The sequence below is a fragment of the Psittacula echo genome (genome assembly GCF_963264785.1).
Source record: "Psittacula echo genome assembly, chromosome: 1".
NCBI classification, from domain to species: Eukaryota; Metazoa; Chordata; class Aves; order Psittaciformes; family Psittacidae; genus Psittacula; species Psittacula echo.
In genome coordinates, this window is record NC_137735.1 from 62,037,061 (window position 1) to 62,051,806 (window position 14,746).

The 14,746-nt window shown below is 46.3% G+C and overlaps 1 protein-coding gene across 1 annotated transcript in view; it reads right to left on the reverse strand.

Moving 5' to 3' along the window:
• Window positions 1-3,786: 3,786 nt before the first annotated feature.
• Window positions 3,787-14,746, reverse strand: part of SCD5 (stearoyl-CoA desaturase 5) — a gene marked incomplete at its 5' end in the record, with an annotated part of 32,445 nt that continues 21,485 nt past the window's right edge. The window contains 4 exons of the mRNA XM_080623340.1: window positions 3,787-4,759; window positions 5,319-5,551; window positions 9,028-9,233; window positions 13,631-13,761. Of these exons, the coding sequence (XP_080479466.1) occupies window positions 4,569-4,759; window positions 5,319-5,551; window positions 9,028-9,233; window positions 13,631-13,761 (761 nt within the window). The 3' untranslated portion in view covers window positions 3,787-4,568. The remainder of the gene's footprint in view (window positions 4,760-5,318; window positions 5,552-9,027; window positions 9,234-13,630; window positions 13,762-14,746) is intronic.

Sequence of the window (14,746 nt, forward strand, 5' to 3'; positions counted from 1 at the left end):
CTGGATGAAGAATGATTTTAAATGGGGCCCTGAGCAACAACAAGCCTTTGAGCAAATTAAACGTGAGATAGTTCATGCAGTAGCCCTTGGACCAGTCCGGAACGGGCCAGATGCAAAGAATGTACTGTACACCGCAGCCAGGGAGAATGGTCCTACCCGGAGCCTCTGGCAGAAAGCTCCAGGGGAGACTCGAGGTCGACCCCTTGGCTTTTGGAGTCGGGGATACACAGGATCTGAGGCCAGCTATACCCCAACTGAGAAAGAGATAGTGGCAGCCTATGAAGGGGTTCGAGCTGCTTCGGAGGTGATTGGCACTGAAGCACAGCTCCTCCTGGCACCCAGGTTGCCCGTTCTGGGCTGGATGTTCAAAGGCAGGGTCTCCTCTACACATCATGCAACCGATGCTACATGGAGTAAATGGGCTGCACTAATTACACAACAAGCTCGAATAGGAAATCCCAGTCGTCCAGGCATTCTAGAAGTCATCATGGACTGGCCAGAGAGCAAAGATTTTGGAATGTCACCAGCGGAGGAGGTGATGCGTGCTGAAGAGGCCCCACCGTATAATAAACTGTCAGAAAGTGAAAAGCAGTATGCCTTGTTTACTGATGGGTCCTGCCGTATTGTGGGAAAGCATCGGAGATGGAAGGCAGCCGTACGGAGTCCCTGACAACAAGTTGCAGCAACTGCTGAAGGAGAGGGTGAATCGAGTCAGTTTGCCGAGGTGAAAGCCATCCAGCTGGCCCTGGACATTGCTGAACGAGAAAAGTGGCCAGTACTTTATCTCTATACTGACTCATGGATGGTGGCAAATGCCCTGTGGGGGTGGTTGCAGCAATGGAAGCAGAGCAACTGGCAACACAGAGGTAAACCCATCTGGGCTGCTGCACTGTGGCAAGATACTGCTGCCCGGGTGCAGAACCTGGTGGTGAAGGTACGCCATGTAGGTGCTCATGTACCCAAGAGTCGGGCCACTGAAGAACACCAGAACAACCAACAAGTGGATAAAGCTGCTAAGATTGAAGTGGCTTAGATGGACTTAGATTGGCAACATAAAGGTGAATTATTTTTGGCCCGGTGGGCCCATGACACCTCAGGCCGCCAGGGCAGAGATGCAACATACAGATGGGCTTGTGATCGAGGGGTGGACTTAACAATGGACACTATTGCCCAGGTTATTCATGAGTGTGAAACATGTGCTGCAATTAAGCAAGCCAAGCAGTTAAAGCCTCTTTGGTATGGAGGACGATGGCTGAAGTACAAATATGGGGAGGCCTGGCAGATTGACTATCACACTCTCGCTCCTGCTCTAAAAGACTGTTACAAGAGATGGAGCCTGACATCATGGACCAGATGAACTCAGCAGCTTTACAGGGATTGGTCCATGCACTAAGGAATGATATCTCTCTCTTTGTGTGTGTATGTACATATATAAATGTATATAAGACAAGAGTGATGGTATATTAAAAAATGTGGGATCTGAGTATGACATGAATGGGTGGATACTGTCCTGGGTTCAGCAGTAGCAGTCATTTTTCTCCATCTTAGTAGCTGGTGCAGTGCTGTGTTTTTGACTTTCAGCCTGGGAACAGCACCGATAACACTGACGTTTTTAGTTGCTGCTCAGTAATGTTTACTCTGACCAAGGATTTTCCGAGTCTCATGCTCTGCCAGGGAGGAGGGGAAGCCGGGAGGAAGCAGAGACAGGACACCTGACCCAAACTAACCAAAGGAGTATTCCATACCACAGCACATCATGCCCAGTATATAAACTGGAAGGAGTTACCCAGAAGGGTGAGATCACTGCTTGGGTCAGGCTGGGTATCGGTCGGCAGGTGGTGAGTGGTTGTGTTCTCTTCCCTTGCTATTCCCCTTATCACTATTATTATTGGTAGTAGCAGCAGTGGTTTGTGTTATACCTTAGTTACTGGACTGCTCTTATCTCAACCTGTGGGAGTTACATTCTTTCGAATCTCCTCCCTAGCCCTTCCTCCTGAGCCAGGCAAGGAAGGTGGGGGAGTAAGCAAGCAGCTGTGTGGTTCTTTGTTACCAGCTGGGCTTAAACCACGAGAAGTATGTACCTCTTTGCAGTGCTAGTTATTCTTCGTCCATGATGCACATGACAGGAATTGGCTTAAGGAAGTCCAAGTAATAGCAGTACAAAAGAAGAAGAGAAAAATAAAGGATCTAAAGTATGATAAAGATCAACAGGAAGATGTGTATCTAAGTGCCTTTAAAGCGCACTCACTGCAGTTCTTCAGCTAGGAAATTGCACAAACGAAATGATGGGAGCACCAATAAAATCAGGCATTTGTACATATTCCCAGCTTCATCCTACATTCAAACATCAAGTCCAAACCCATCACCTGCATCAATTTTTTCCCCCTCTCCAACTTTCCATCAGCCATACAAAGAAGGAAGCAACTGTGCTATTTTTGTAACCAGAAGGTTGGAAAAGTCCCAGCTCTGGGAGCTGTGTCCAGCCCCCGCTGCAGGCACTGTAGGAGATGGTAGGGAAACGTCTCCTGCTCGCCTGTGTGTGTGTGTCTGTCAAATGGACCTGGCTCCAGATGAATGCACATCAAGACACTTGTGGCACACCCAGGTTTTCAAGCACATCTCAGCAGAAACATGGACAAAAGCCCAGAAAAATCTAAACAAAACGCTTCATTTTTATTGCCAAAGCACTGTCCTGCAGTCACACTGAGCTGATACTTTGCTACTGAAGTGGGATTTTCACACGTAAGAAGTTGCCATAGTCTCTTTTCAACTCTATGTCAGCTTGAAGTTTCTTTCCCTGGCACTACCAGCTTGGCAGCTAAGCCCAAACTAATCAAATGTCTTGGTGCCCTTCTGTTTCACAACATCCTCTTCCACTGATGAGGAAACCAGAAACGCTGAGGGGGTATGTGTTTTGGAAACGCTGCAGCAAATGAATAGCTGGAAATGCCAAGTGAAACAATTCTGTAATTCTGACATGCGGTGCACAAAGCCCTTTCGCTTTGTGAGACATCTCCAAATAGATCACAGTGGCCAGGCTAACTCATAACTGTTTATTGTAAATCACTCAAGAGTTTACACATCATTAATGGCAAAGTAACAGTTAAAACACCTGCTGGATGAAATACAGACTAAAGACAACTCTTTCATATTATATGGCATCATTTAAAAAAACAAGAAACAGAACAGAAAATAAACCATTTTAGGTTTGTTTTTTTCTTCCTCCACTTCTACGTCTTTCCTGAAAATATCTGGGCCTGAGTCTCAGTTATCTCAACATCCCTGCCTTGCCCAGGGCATGGGGCTGTGCAGCTGGGACACAGGCACTCCCTCCCCAGGGGGCAAGGCAGTGACCTTCTTTATAAATGAAAATCATGCCCTTTATCTTCAAAAGTGCTCCAGCAGTCCAGCGCTGACAGTACAAAGCCTCTCTCCTGCACTGGCTAACATCTAACACAAAGGGCTATAAGTCCCATTAATTCCACATGCTTTTTTTTTTTCTTTCTTTTTATATATTTTTTCCTTTTTTTTCCCTTTTTTATTTTGTTTGTTAAACAAGGCAACTGTTAAAATCCAGAAGCTACATAACTGTCTTTATATTTTGCTCAGAAATCAATGGATGTTGCATGCAGCCGAAATACTAGTAGAGACGATGACTTAGATAAAGGTCAGTCTTCTAAGACCCGCTAGTCAAAGGCAGAAAAATAAATGAAGAGGCCTGTTGTGCAAAAGGAGCTAAAATATGCATGCATCGATGGCCATGACCGATTAGAATATAACTTAGGTCTCCCAACATTGAAACTGAAGCTTTATTTGGCTTAAGACATGGTTGAGCTCTACACCTTTACAAATTACAATGCATATGCAACAACAAAGGAATCATCTCAACATAGCGTCAGTCAGTATTTTGGCCTGTATAGACTGATCTTCAACACAAAAGCCTGCTCAGCAATAAATGGGTTTCATATTTAGCAAAGACAGCAGCACACTGGGCTGGCTAACAGGGCTAACAGAAAGAAGAAAGCAGGTTTTCCAACTAACATCTAACTAAATTTAGGCTGATTTTTCCCCTTGGACATCCTGTTTTTCATTGGCGCTATTACTGTCCTTTCTATCAGTCTGTAGCTGAAACGGCACATTGGGCCCTGATCCATCCCCTCCTAGAGATGCATCTCAAAAGCATATCTGACTAATAGTAGAAACAAAAATCTCCCTTAGCTGCACTTGGAAAGGATAGTTAGTTCCTCCACCGTGCCAATGTTTACCATGAACAAGCAAATTACAAGGTACTTCAGACCTGAACTACAGTGACCAAAATCAAATCTCTCTCCTGTTTAACTCTAATATTAAATAATATATAACATTTTTACACTTAATAGCCTGAAGTTTGGACATAAGACAGTTAATAAGGAAAAAAAGCTGGGGCTGAATCTATCCTTGGGGAATTAATTCAGCCCAACTGAAAAGAACTAATTTTACCCAGAGGAAAACAAACCCACCACAGGCACAGGGATGCACACACCCCAACCAACACATATGACAGTGCTGGCACAGCGAAGAATTGCTTTTCAAGCACTGCCATCTCCAGTCCTTTCCTTACGAGCCTGGATCATCTCCTTCGGAGCCTGCTTGCGGTCAGTGACCAACCCCAACCAAAACATAAAGTCAATGAACCAGGTGGTGGGGTTGAACTTCAGGCCCAACTCACTGGCCGAGTAGTCGAATGGGAAGGTGTGGTGGTAATTGTGGAAACCCTCACCTGAAAAACAGAGAGGGAGTTTAAAGAACACATGGCTGGGACATTTATGAGCTTAGCAAGATGCCTCAGTGGGACATCCCAACGCCCGCTTCCCAAGTCCTGAATCCACTGCAGGTTATGTTCCACCTCTGACTATGGGAGAGCTCTGGCGCAGACCCACACCAGACTATTTCAGTGCTTTGGGCTTTCCTCCTCAGAAGGAAGGGGGATGTCCCACCCCCTACAGGCAACGAAGAAAGCTGTAAGTGCTTCAAGAGGGGAGACCACAACTGAGTAAGAAGCAGAGTCACTGCTACTCTGCTGTCCCCAGCCGACTGCTGAGAAGAGAGGACCACTACTGTGAATTTCTGCCCAGAGACTTCATTGTATGTGAGCACATTACTTCAATGTATGTGGGCACCATCAGTAGAACAAGGGCACCTTCCTCTAGGATGTGCAAGCTCCAGCCTCCTCCAAGCTCTGGATCCAAGAGGTGTCCAGCTGCAGATGCCCAAAGGCCTAGGCAGGGTGAAACAGGAGGGGGTGTCACTTAGTTTGTATGCAGGGCTGCAGCACTTACCAATGGCTCCCAGAGTGACAAAAGTGTTCTGCCTGGGGTTGATGTACTTGTCGTAAGGGCGGTTGCCATACATGTGGGCAGCACTATTGACCAGCCAGGTGACGTTGAGGGAGATGGTGTACCGTAGGATGGAGGCAAGGAAGTAGGCATTCCACAGACTCTCGCCCCAGAGGTACCATGGTACAAAGGTAGGGATCACAAAACACATCAGCACAACCGAACTCTTGTAATACCTATGGGGAAGGAAAAGGACACCATTACTGTGGTGGGAATGATAGCTGGGGTGAAGTAGGGTTGAATCTCTGGAGATATGGCTCTGCCTGAAACCCCTGGCATAACCTGGGCTGGCCCCATAGTTGGGGCAGCAAGGAACATTTCAGACATCCACAGTCATGACATTAATTTTTCTAAGAGCAATTCAAAATACCAAGACAACCCAAAATACTGGAGCTGAACAGCTGAGACCCAGTCCCAAAGCAAGCTTCCCAAATTGAGTATCTTTAAACCTGGGAAAGCACACAGCTGGCTGCACAGCCTGTGCCTGGAGTCCAGATATGGGGCTGGGAAAGCCCAGGGCTTAGAGTGGCATCAGCAGAGCTCTGTCAGAAATAAGTCACTGCTAAAAGTCCACAAAGACTTAGTCTGTGCTCAGATCAGATGGGAACCTGCAGCACAGCACAGAAGCAGCTCCTTTCTATACCACTGCTGCTGCGTGAGCCCCAACAGCAGCAGCACACCCAAAGCAGGTGCCAAAGCGGCCACAGGGACCCCACCAAGGGTAATGAGAAAGATCCATCTTGGCCTGGGGCCCAGGTTATTGCTGCTCTCCCAGCCCAGTGGCTGGCACAAGCCCTGTCACTCCTGCATGTATAGGACAAAGCAACCAGTGTGCATTGCAAAATGGGGATTGAGGAAGCTGAACAGTCTGAGTACAAACAGGGAAGCTTTACAGTACAGCTAAAGCCACATGCCTAGGCTAGGCAGGGAAGAGAGTAAAGGATGCAAGGAACACAGAAGTGAAAAGCAGAGATCATAGCGGGAGACACAAAGTAAAATCAGGCTGGGGGAATTAATTCAAGGCAAGTGGAGAAAGGGAGTATTAGCTCAGCATAAAGTGGGGAGGCGAAGCCAAAAGCAAGATAGGAAATAAATGACTCTAAATGGAGAAAGGGCTAACACTGCTCAGAAGCAGAGTGCGGCAAGACAGCACAGCTTGGGAGCCACTTATAGTGTACCCCAGCTCAAGACGAAATAAGGCCTTTTCCCATTGAGCCCTTCCACCCCCCTGGAGCCCAGATTTACTATAGCCCACAGTGATCCCAGGGTATCACCATCAAAGCAAGCTGCCACGTAAAACTGGAGCAGCAGGCTGAGGTGACAGCATTTTGAATGGTACAGAAAGAAAAGAAACACCAAGACCCATCCTACTTGTGCCCATATGACAGGTTTAAAAGAGACCCCTGCTTTTGTTGAGTATTCTGGAAGGGATGAAGCACAGAATTTGGATTTATTAAATAGTTATTAAAAATTTCCGTTTGCTGCAAGTTTTTCAGATAGGAAGAACTGTCAGTTTGGTTTGACAAAAACAAACAAACAGTTTTCAATTAAAACCCACAGAGGACTGGAAAATTGTTAGTATGAGCAGTATTTCTGGAAGGAAGTCAGTTTCCACAAGCACAGTTCTCCTCTATAACACACCAGCTAGTTTTCATCATCTTGTGTATGAAGTAAATTAAGCTCTTGCCCTGCAAGCTCTTTGATTCTTTTGGTTGGTTGTTTTGTTATTGTTTGGAGGTTGTGCCTCACATGCTGGGCTCCAAAAGGAGATCTGCAGCTCTCCAGCAACACCTGCCATGGTGAAAAGACAGCATCTCCTCAGCTCTCTCACAGAGCTCCATGTTCATCTACCCGAGCCACAGCTCTCCATAGGAAACATTCCCCATCCTTCACTCCCACAAAGACAATAGATTTTCTCACTCATCTGAGTGACTTTTGGACAAGGCTGTGGATAAAGTTTGCAAACCTCATCAACTCAAGGCCAGGATTTAAGTCGAGCTGGAGAAGAAAAGTATTTCCCAGTCCAGAAAACTCCTTCAAAGCTTCTCCCATTCAAGGAAAATAAAATACAATATGAAAACAGCTTATCAGGCACCAATTAAAACCATTCTGTGACATGAAACAAGCTCAGACTGAAGTCTTTGATGAAGACGTGAAATCTCACACTGGAATGAGCACCCAGCAACCTTTTCTCTCTCTCCCTTAGAAATATCCACCCTGTAATAAGAAACCTACTTTACCTGGGGTTCCAGGGAACCAATGCCTCAATACATGCTTGAGGAACATGTATTGGGGAACACTGCATTCACCATGTGAAAACTTTGTCATGAAGACATTTCACCTGCAAGCCCCTCTTTCACATCACATACAGGATTATTGCTCTGTTATTCACAGAGGGCAAATTTTGCTGTCAGTCATGCCTGGAGCAGTACTGTGATTTGAGCTGAAGTGATGTGGTTTTAAACTCACTGGGTGGTACCTCATCCATAGCTCACCAGAATCATTAAATTCAGCAAAATGAACAATCTCGCCTTAAAACAAAATTTGACAAAAAAGGGTTTAGTATGCTTCTTACTGACCTGACAGATTTTTCATGCTATAAAAGAAGATCAAACAACTGAAACCAAACACTACTTAAACGTTACAGAAAAGAGAAACCTGAATTTTTCTTCCCAGATAAAGGAAGGTAAACTTCAAAGTCCTAAATTCAAATCCAGAGAAGAGACATTTGCTAAGGCATGACTTCCTGAAGAAAACATACTTCTTCACTACACAGCATCTGCAGCATAACCAAAGCAGTAGAGCCTGCTTCTCGTGGGATGCTGTTGTCTTGGCAAAGATAATAACGTGACCAAGAGGAGCTGCAGCAAACTGCAAGGGAGCCTTTGCAAACAAGCCGAACTAGTAAAAGCAATACGTGGAGAGCAGTGATTTCCTCACTCCTGGAGCTTTTCCAGTGTATGGTAATTCTGTGCATGGATTTCTCTAATGCAAAAAGAAAGAGATTTCTGAGCTCAACTAACTGCTCCCCTCACCCATAAAACACTCAGAAGTAACCTCATGTTGTTTCCCGAAGTGCCCTGCTTGCAGACCAAGACAGTCTTCTTGTGCCTAAAATACAGGTACTCACACAGAGGACAAAGCATGTTTCAATTCACTCCCCTTGCAGAGTGTGCAGCAAACTGAACCAGGTCTGTGCTAATTCTCAAGGCAGATAATTAATCCCGTGGAATGACAGTTTTGGGAGAGGAAGTGCTTGGTTTGCACTGGCCCACAGCTGCCAAAGATGAGTTTGCAGAGTGAAATGTGAACTTCTGCATTAAGGCAGCTACTGATTACAGCATTCACTCCAGTGATCAAAGGGGAAGGACAAGATCTCAGCAACTTCTGCTGTGGCTGTTTTCACCAGCAGCCCTGGCTTTCTGGAAAAGCAGAGGGACAAAGACAGGGCTCATTGCTTGTGCAGTAGAGCCTGCAAGGACAGTCAGCAAGCATCAGCCACAGCAGTCAATAGCTACGGCCAAAGGCACAGCAGTTCTAATGCCTGCAATCAAGGTGGTGGGGATATCTTGGGGGAGAAAAGGGAAAGATAAAAGTAAGGAATGAGCCACAACTAGACAACCTCACTTGAGGCCCCAGCACTCCCACTTACTTTCTTTGGAACCTAACGACAGGGTCATCCAGTAGATCAGTGAAATCCAGTTTCCTCCCCTTCTCTATGACATCCCGGTGCTTGCGCACGAACAGCCAGCCAATGTGGGAGAAGAAGAAGCCGCGCCGGGCGTTGTGCGGGTCTGCGTCCGTCTCTGAGTACTTGTGGTGCACGCGGTGGTCTCGGCTCCACTCGTAGATGTCATTCTGCATGGCAGGGTGAGAGTATAGAGGCTGGGTGCTGTTCTAGCACACTACCTCCAGCTCCTTCCCCACATAGTAACAGCAACAAGCCCCTCTCTGATGCTCCTCTAAAAATATCATTGACTAAAGACATTCTAGGTGACCCCAGCTTTGCAGCCAGCCAGCCCATCACACTGCTCCTGTCAGTGCCCACACAGAGTGGGACCTGCTCTGGGAACCGGTGACACAGATGGGACACATCCCAGGACTGGAAGCCAATGCCCTCTTGGGAGTTACCATCATCAGGCTGCTCTGGTCCTGTGTTCTCCCTGGGTGTTCGTTGTCTGAGGATGGGCACTGGGCTGGAGAGACCAGGTACATACATGTTTATGTTATTATTTTATGATCTTGCCACAGGCAGCTTGCATGCTTATTTTCAGGGCACTACTGTGCAGGGACACCCAGTTCTGGCATCCTTTTTCTAAGCTGGTTGTGGCTGGTTACTACTGACACCCTCCAGGCACAAAAGCAGTGCTCAAAGTGGGACAGAGGTTGTGGAACGCTACATGTGCCTTTCCTGACCTTAACAGGAAGGAGCTGAACTTTCTCAGCCTTTGGAGGTATTCATCTGCCACAACAAAACCAACACCTCCACTTAAATTACTGCTCTGTCTGCAGGGACGTATGCAAGAGCACAGCCTTCCAGTACTTGAAACGGGGCCGACAGGAACCACACGGAGTGTTCTTTGTCAGGGAGTGTAGCGATAGGATGAGGGATAATGGTTTTAAACTGAGAAAGGGACGATTTAGATCAGGTATTAAGCAGAAATTCTTCCCTGTGAGGGTGGTGAGACACTGGCACAGGTTGCCCAGAGAAGCTGTGGCTGTCCCATCCCTGGCAGTGTTCAAGGCCAGGTTGGATGGGGCTTGGAGCAACCTGGCTGGACCCAGATGGTCTTTAAGATTCCTTCCAACCCAAACCATTCAATGATTAAGGTATCAAATGATATATGCCTGATTTATGAGAAATCAAGTCTTGCATTTGCAGCCAGTCTGGAATAAAAGTTTCCCACCCATAATATCAGCTCAGCATTGAATCCAGAGCAGATACAAGGCAAGTTCAGTCCTGTCTTTGCTCAAGCGGTCAGCAACCATGGGTCACTGAAATGCCCTATGGCTGTAAATGGGATTAGGTATATTGCAGTTTCACACTTGGACCCATGAAGTGACAGTTTGAGTTTACTCAGCTGAAGGGATTTCAGCTTCTCAGTTTGCTCTGCAGAATACACTGGCTATTGGACTGAACTGGTGGGCTTTACAGTGGTGCCAAGCTATTAGTGCAGGGCATTGTAAGCATGGACAGCAGCTGCAAAACTCAGGCCACACTCTCATCTATGAACTGAATTGTCCAAAACCAGCACCAAACCAGGGAAATGTTAGTAAATGCTCAGATCCACAACAGTGTGAACTTTCATCAGAGAATGCTCAGTGGAGTGTGCAAAAAAAAAAAGGTGATTTCCATCTTTGCACAGCCATGGATGTACCCAAGCAGTAATACCCAAAGGAATGCCTTGGGTTACTTTTCGGAATGGCAGTAGCACCCACAACACCCGACTGCTTTGACCCCAGCAGAGCTGAGCAAACCATCTGTGGTGCCTGTGAAGTAACTGCAGCACAGCAGCCACGATGGTGCTGTATATACTGCAGGACACAGTAAGCCCAGGCTAATGACAACTGTGTGTATTGTGTGAGACAAAAGCCCTGTGCTGAAAGCATCGCTGAAATTACTACAACCAACACTGAGAGAAAGCACTGAGGCCACCTGTGCTGCTGAGGGGACCCCAGGAACAGCTATAAAGAGCAGCTAAAGAATACAGCTCAAATGCTTGTGCCCATTTCAGCCTTGCAGAGATGCTCTGCCTGCAAAAGCCCACAAGGGACAAGCAAAGGACAAAAGCCCATTGCACTCAGTAGTGCTCAGCCTTCTACTGTTGTTATGTCATGGCTGGGAGTGGGCTGGGGATGACAGGAACATATTTCTGCAGCACTGACTCATTGAGAGGAAGGCAGCCCCTTACCAGTGCTCTGGTATGTTCTGCCTTAATTGTCCAGTTGCAGAAGAAAACAAAGTAAACTGAGTGAAGCAAAGGAAGTGACCGAACTCCTCAGTGAGATCTCCAAGAGGAGATCTTTACCTTGCTGCCATCTTATATTTTTCCTGTAGAGAAATCAAAGGGAATTAAAGCCTCTGCACTGCTTCAAGTGGCTTAAGTGGGAGTATCCAGAAGACTGGAAAATGCCAAGATTAAGTAATTTAAAAATAAAGCTGGGTTATGCAAGAAGCTCACCTAGGAAAGGTCCCCCTTATTAGCCAGAAATGTATGGGGGTTTCTTTGAGTGAGACTATCAATCAGTTTGCCACAAGAGCACTTGAATTCTTTGTGGGACAGCAAATTACCAGGTCAAAGCAATGACACTGAGAAATTAACTTGGTCTTTCACACCACAGCATCATGCTGTTGACAGTGATGGAGACATGAGGTTTCATTAGCAGGTCCCTTAATAGACCTGCAGACTGTAACATGACAACAAACCAGGCTATGGAACAACTGCAGTGTGCTGACACAAGTTTCCATACAATCACTGATGCTGTGTGCGTCACTCACAGTACAACCTCAGCTGAACAACACAGCTGGTTTCAGAGATGGCCAGGAGCAATAGGACAACAGAGTTAGCGAAGGAGACACCAGCATACCCCAAATGAGATGCTGAAACTTAAGCACTAGAAGATCAAGCAGACATAAGCCAGGTATTACTTATGTCTGAAACAGACACATATGGCAGCAAGAAGCAGAGTCTTTCAAAACTGTGAGAGATTCACACTAGATGAAGTAACACAGCTCATTGTGCTCCAATCATAAAAAATCAGGGCAAAAATGGCTGCATCTGGTGGTATCTCAGAGGAAGCACAGCATTGTCACAGCCTATGCAACATCCAGTTAAAACTCCTGAGTAGAGTCTTCCCTGCCATTCAAGAAGTCTGAATATTTCCTCAATTTTCAGCATCCAGAGATGCTGCAGGTATTCCAATGCTGCCTCTTCCTCCCAGATTGAGATGGACCTGAAAACTCATTCACTATCTGCTTGTGGTGGTGAAAACAACCTTCAACAGACAATGGATGTCATGGTGATTAGGAGCAGGCTTCAGACCATTTAAAACATTGAGTGGGTAATCTGGCCTTTATTTTCTCTCGGCTATGAAGGGCACAAAGGTAGCTTCAAGCTACTTTGAAGGACTTCTGTGCTTCAGAATCACAGCAGGTCCTCAGCCAAAAGCAGTGATGAAGCCAATGCAGCCGAGAGCAAAATCCATAGCAACAGGGGAGCAGAACGCAAAGAAATCCCAACGTGCAGACTCACTGCAATCAGCTCCACACATTCATTTAGATTACTTATGACAGATCAGATAGCTGTAAAACAGGAGGACAGAACCAGGGGCTTCTCAAAACAAGTTTTTAACATGCTGAGCAAAGGACTTGTAAAGCTGTGCAAGGAACCGAGCAGCACAAAGCAGCTGAAAGATGGCTCAGAATATGGGTCAGAAAGGTATTGGCAAAATGGATACTTTCCCATATTTAACCAAAGATGCTGTGATCTTTGTAATGTCTAAAGGGATTAACTACATCAATTCTTTCCATCTTAAAAGAAAAAAGGGATGATAAATGAACAGTACAGAAGTAGATCAAAGGACTCTTAATCTTCTGTCAAAGTATGTGAACAAGTCAACCAAACAGACTGAAGGGAAAAAAAATCTGGAAACTCAAGGCACAACATACATGGGCTACTTGGTGCCAAAAGGGGCTATAGCAGTCAAGCTTGATAAGTTTAATGTTAGTAGAGGTTCATATCTCTAATCTCAGCCAAAGGAGTAACTAAATTCACACCAAGAAGATGCTGGTTCTGGACTAACTCCTACCACCAGCTGGGTGTTACACAAACATTTTTGAAGTCTAAGACTGCCTATCAGCAAGTACAGAGCTAGTAACACACTTCTTTGCAAACGTTATTTGAATTTTACTGGTGAAAAACACTGCATAAAACAGAGATAATTAAGACTGTGGGAGGATGCCTGCTCTCCTTTCTGGGCACATCAAAATCAACTGCCTGAATGGACAAAGAGACTTGATTACACAGACATATTTGTATGAAGCTGGCCCTTACAAAGGTTTCCATGTTGACCTGTGATGTGTGGTCCTGACCTGTGCCACAGATGGGCTGCTGAGGCGCTGAGCCCCTAAGTGGATATGTTCAACTTGGTCCTTAAGTAATTATTGCTCCTGGACTGTACAATGGCTGTCTCTACTGCACAGGAGAGAAAGTTGCCTGGAGGCCAAGAACCTGCATGGGCAACCAGAACCCCACCTGGAAAGCCATGGAGTTTGCAGCAGCCAGGAAGATCCGCAAAGGCAGCTTAGCTTTGTAGGATCGGTGGCTCCACAAGCGATGCGCACCAGCTGTCACGCCCAGGGCTGTCATCAGGAAACAGAAGTATGCTGAAAGACACAAAAACAAAACACAGGATGTGCCAGGGGACGACTGCCATTATTTTTGCTTTCTTTGATGTAAAGTTGATCTTTGCCCCTGCCTGCCAGTGCCTGCAGGGTCACTCAGAAGCTAAGGCTGGGTAGACAGGAGGTGATGTTCTCAGCCCACCTTTGCACACCCAGCCCCAGGGACACTTAGTTCCACTTCCCACCCCTCCCCACTTAGCCAGTGGGTTGTTCAGGAGGGTTTGGCAATGCTGAAGCACCATGCTGTGACATGTTCATACAGTCTGCCTTTGCCAAGTACAGTGGTGTGAGAGTTCATTGTTCATGTCAGAAGAGTAACAACAACTTTCCTAAGAGGGCACTGTCAGCCTCTTCCAGACAGGTCTTTGCTCGAGTCCAATGTGTCAGCTAATTTAATGGCACCATGTCCCACCTCTAAAGATATGAACTGTGTCAGAGTTCCCACAATAAAAAACTTCTCTTATCAGGACCTCATGATTTGGTAATAAAACAGCACCAGGAAGCAGAGCATTCACCACCTCCCTTAGTCTCAGGAACTGATTTTCCTTCCCTCAGCTAAAATACTGCCCAAATAAACTTGTTTTGAGCATTTTTCAAATGGCCAACACAGCATGGCAGCATGTTTGCTCCCTACCACATTGCCTCCAGGCTAGACGCACAGCCCAAACACCTGGTCCACAGTGTACCCCCCATGCTTCAAATAATACCTCCACTGACCACCATCGCAGAATTGGTCAATGAGAAACTGACCATGAGCCAGCAGTGTGTGCTCACAGCCCAGAAACCAACCGTGTGCTGGGCTGCATCAAAAGTGGTATCAAGGGAGGTGATCCTGCCCCTCTACTCTGCTCTCGTGAGACCTCACTTGGAGTATTGTGTGCAGTTCTGGTGTCCTCAACATCAAAAGGACATGGAACTGTTGGAACAAGTCCAGAGGAGGGCCACGAGGACGATCAGGGGACTGGAG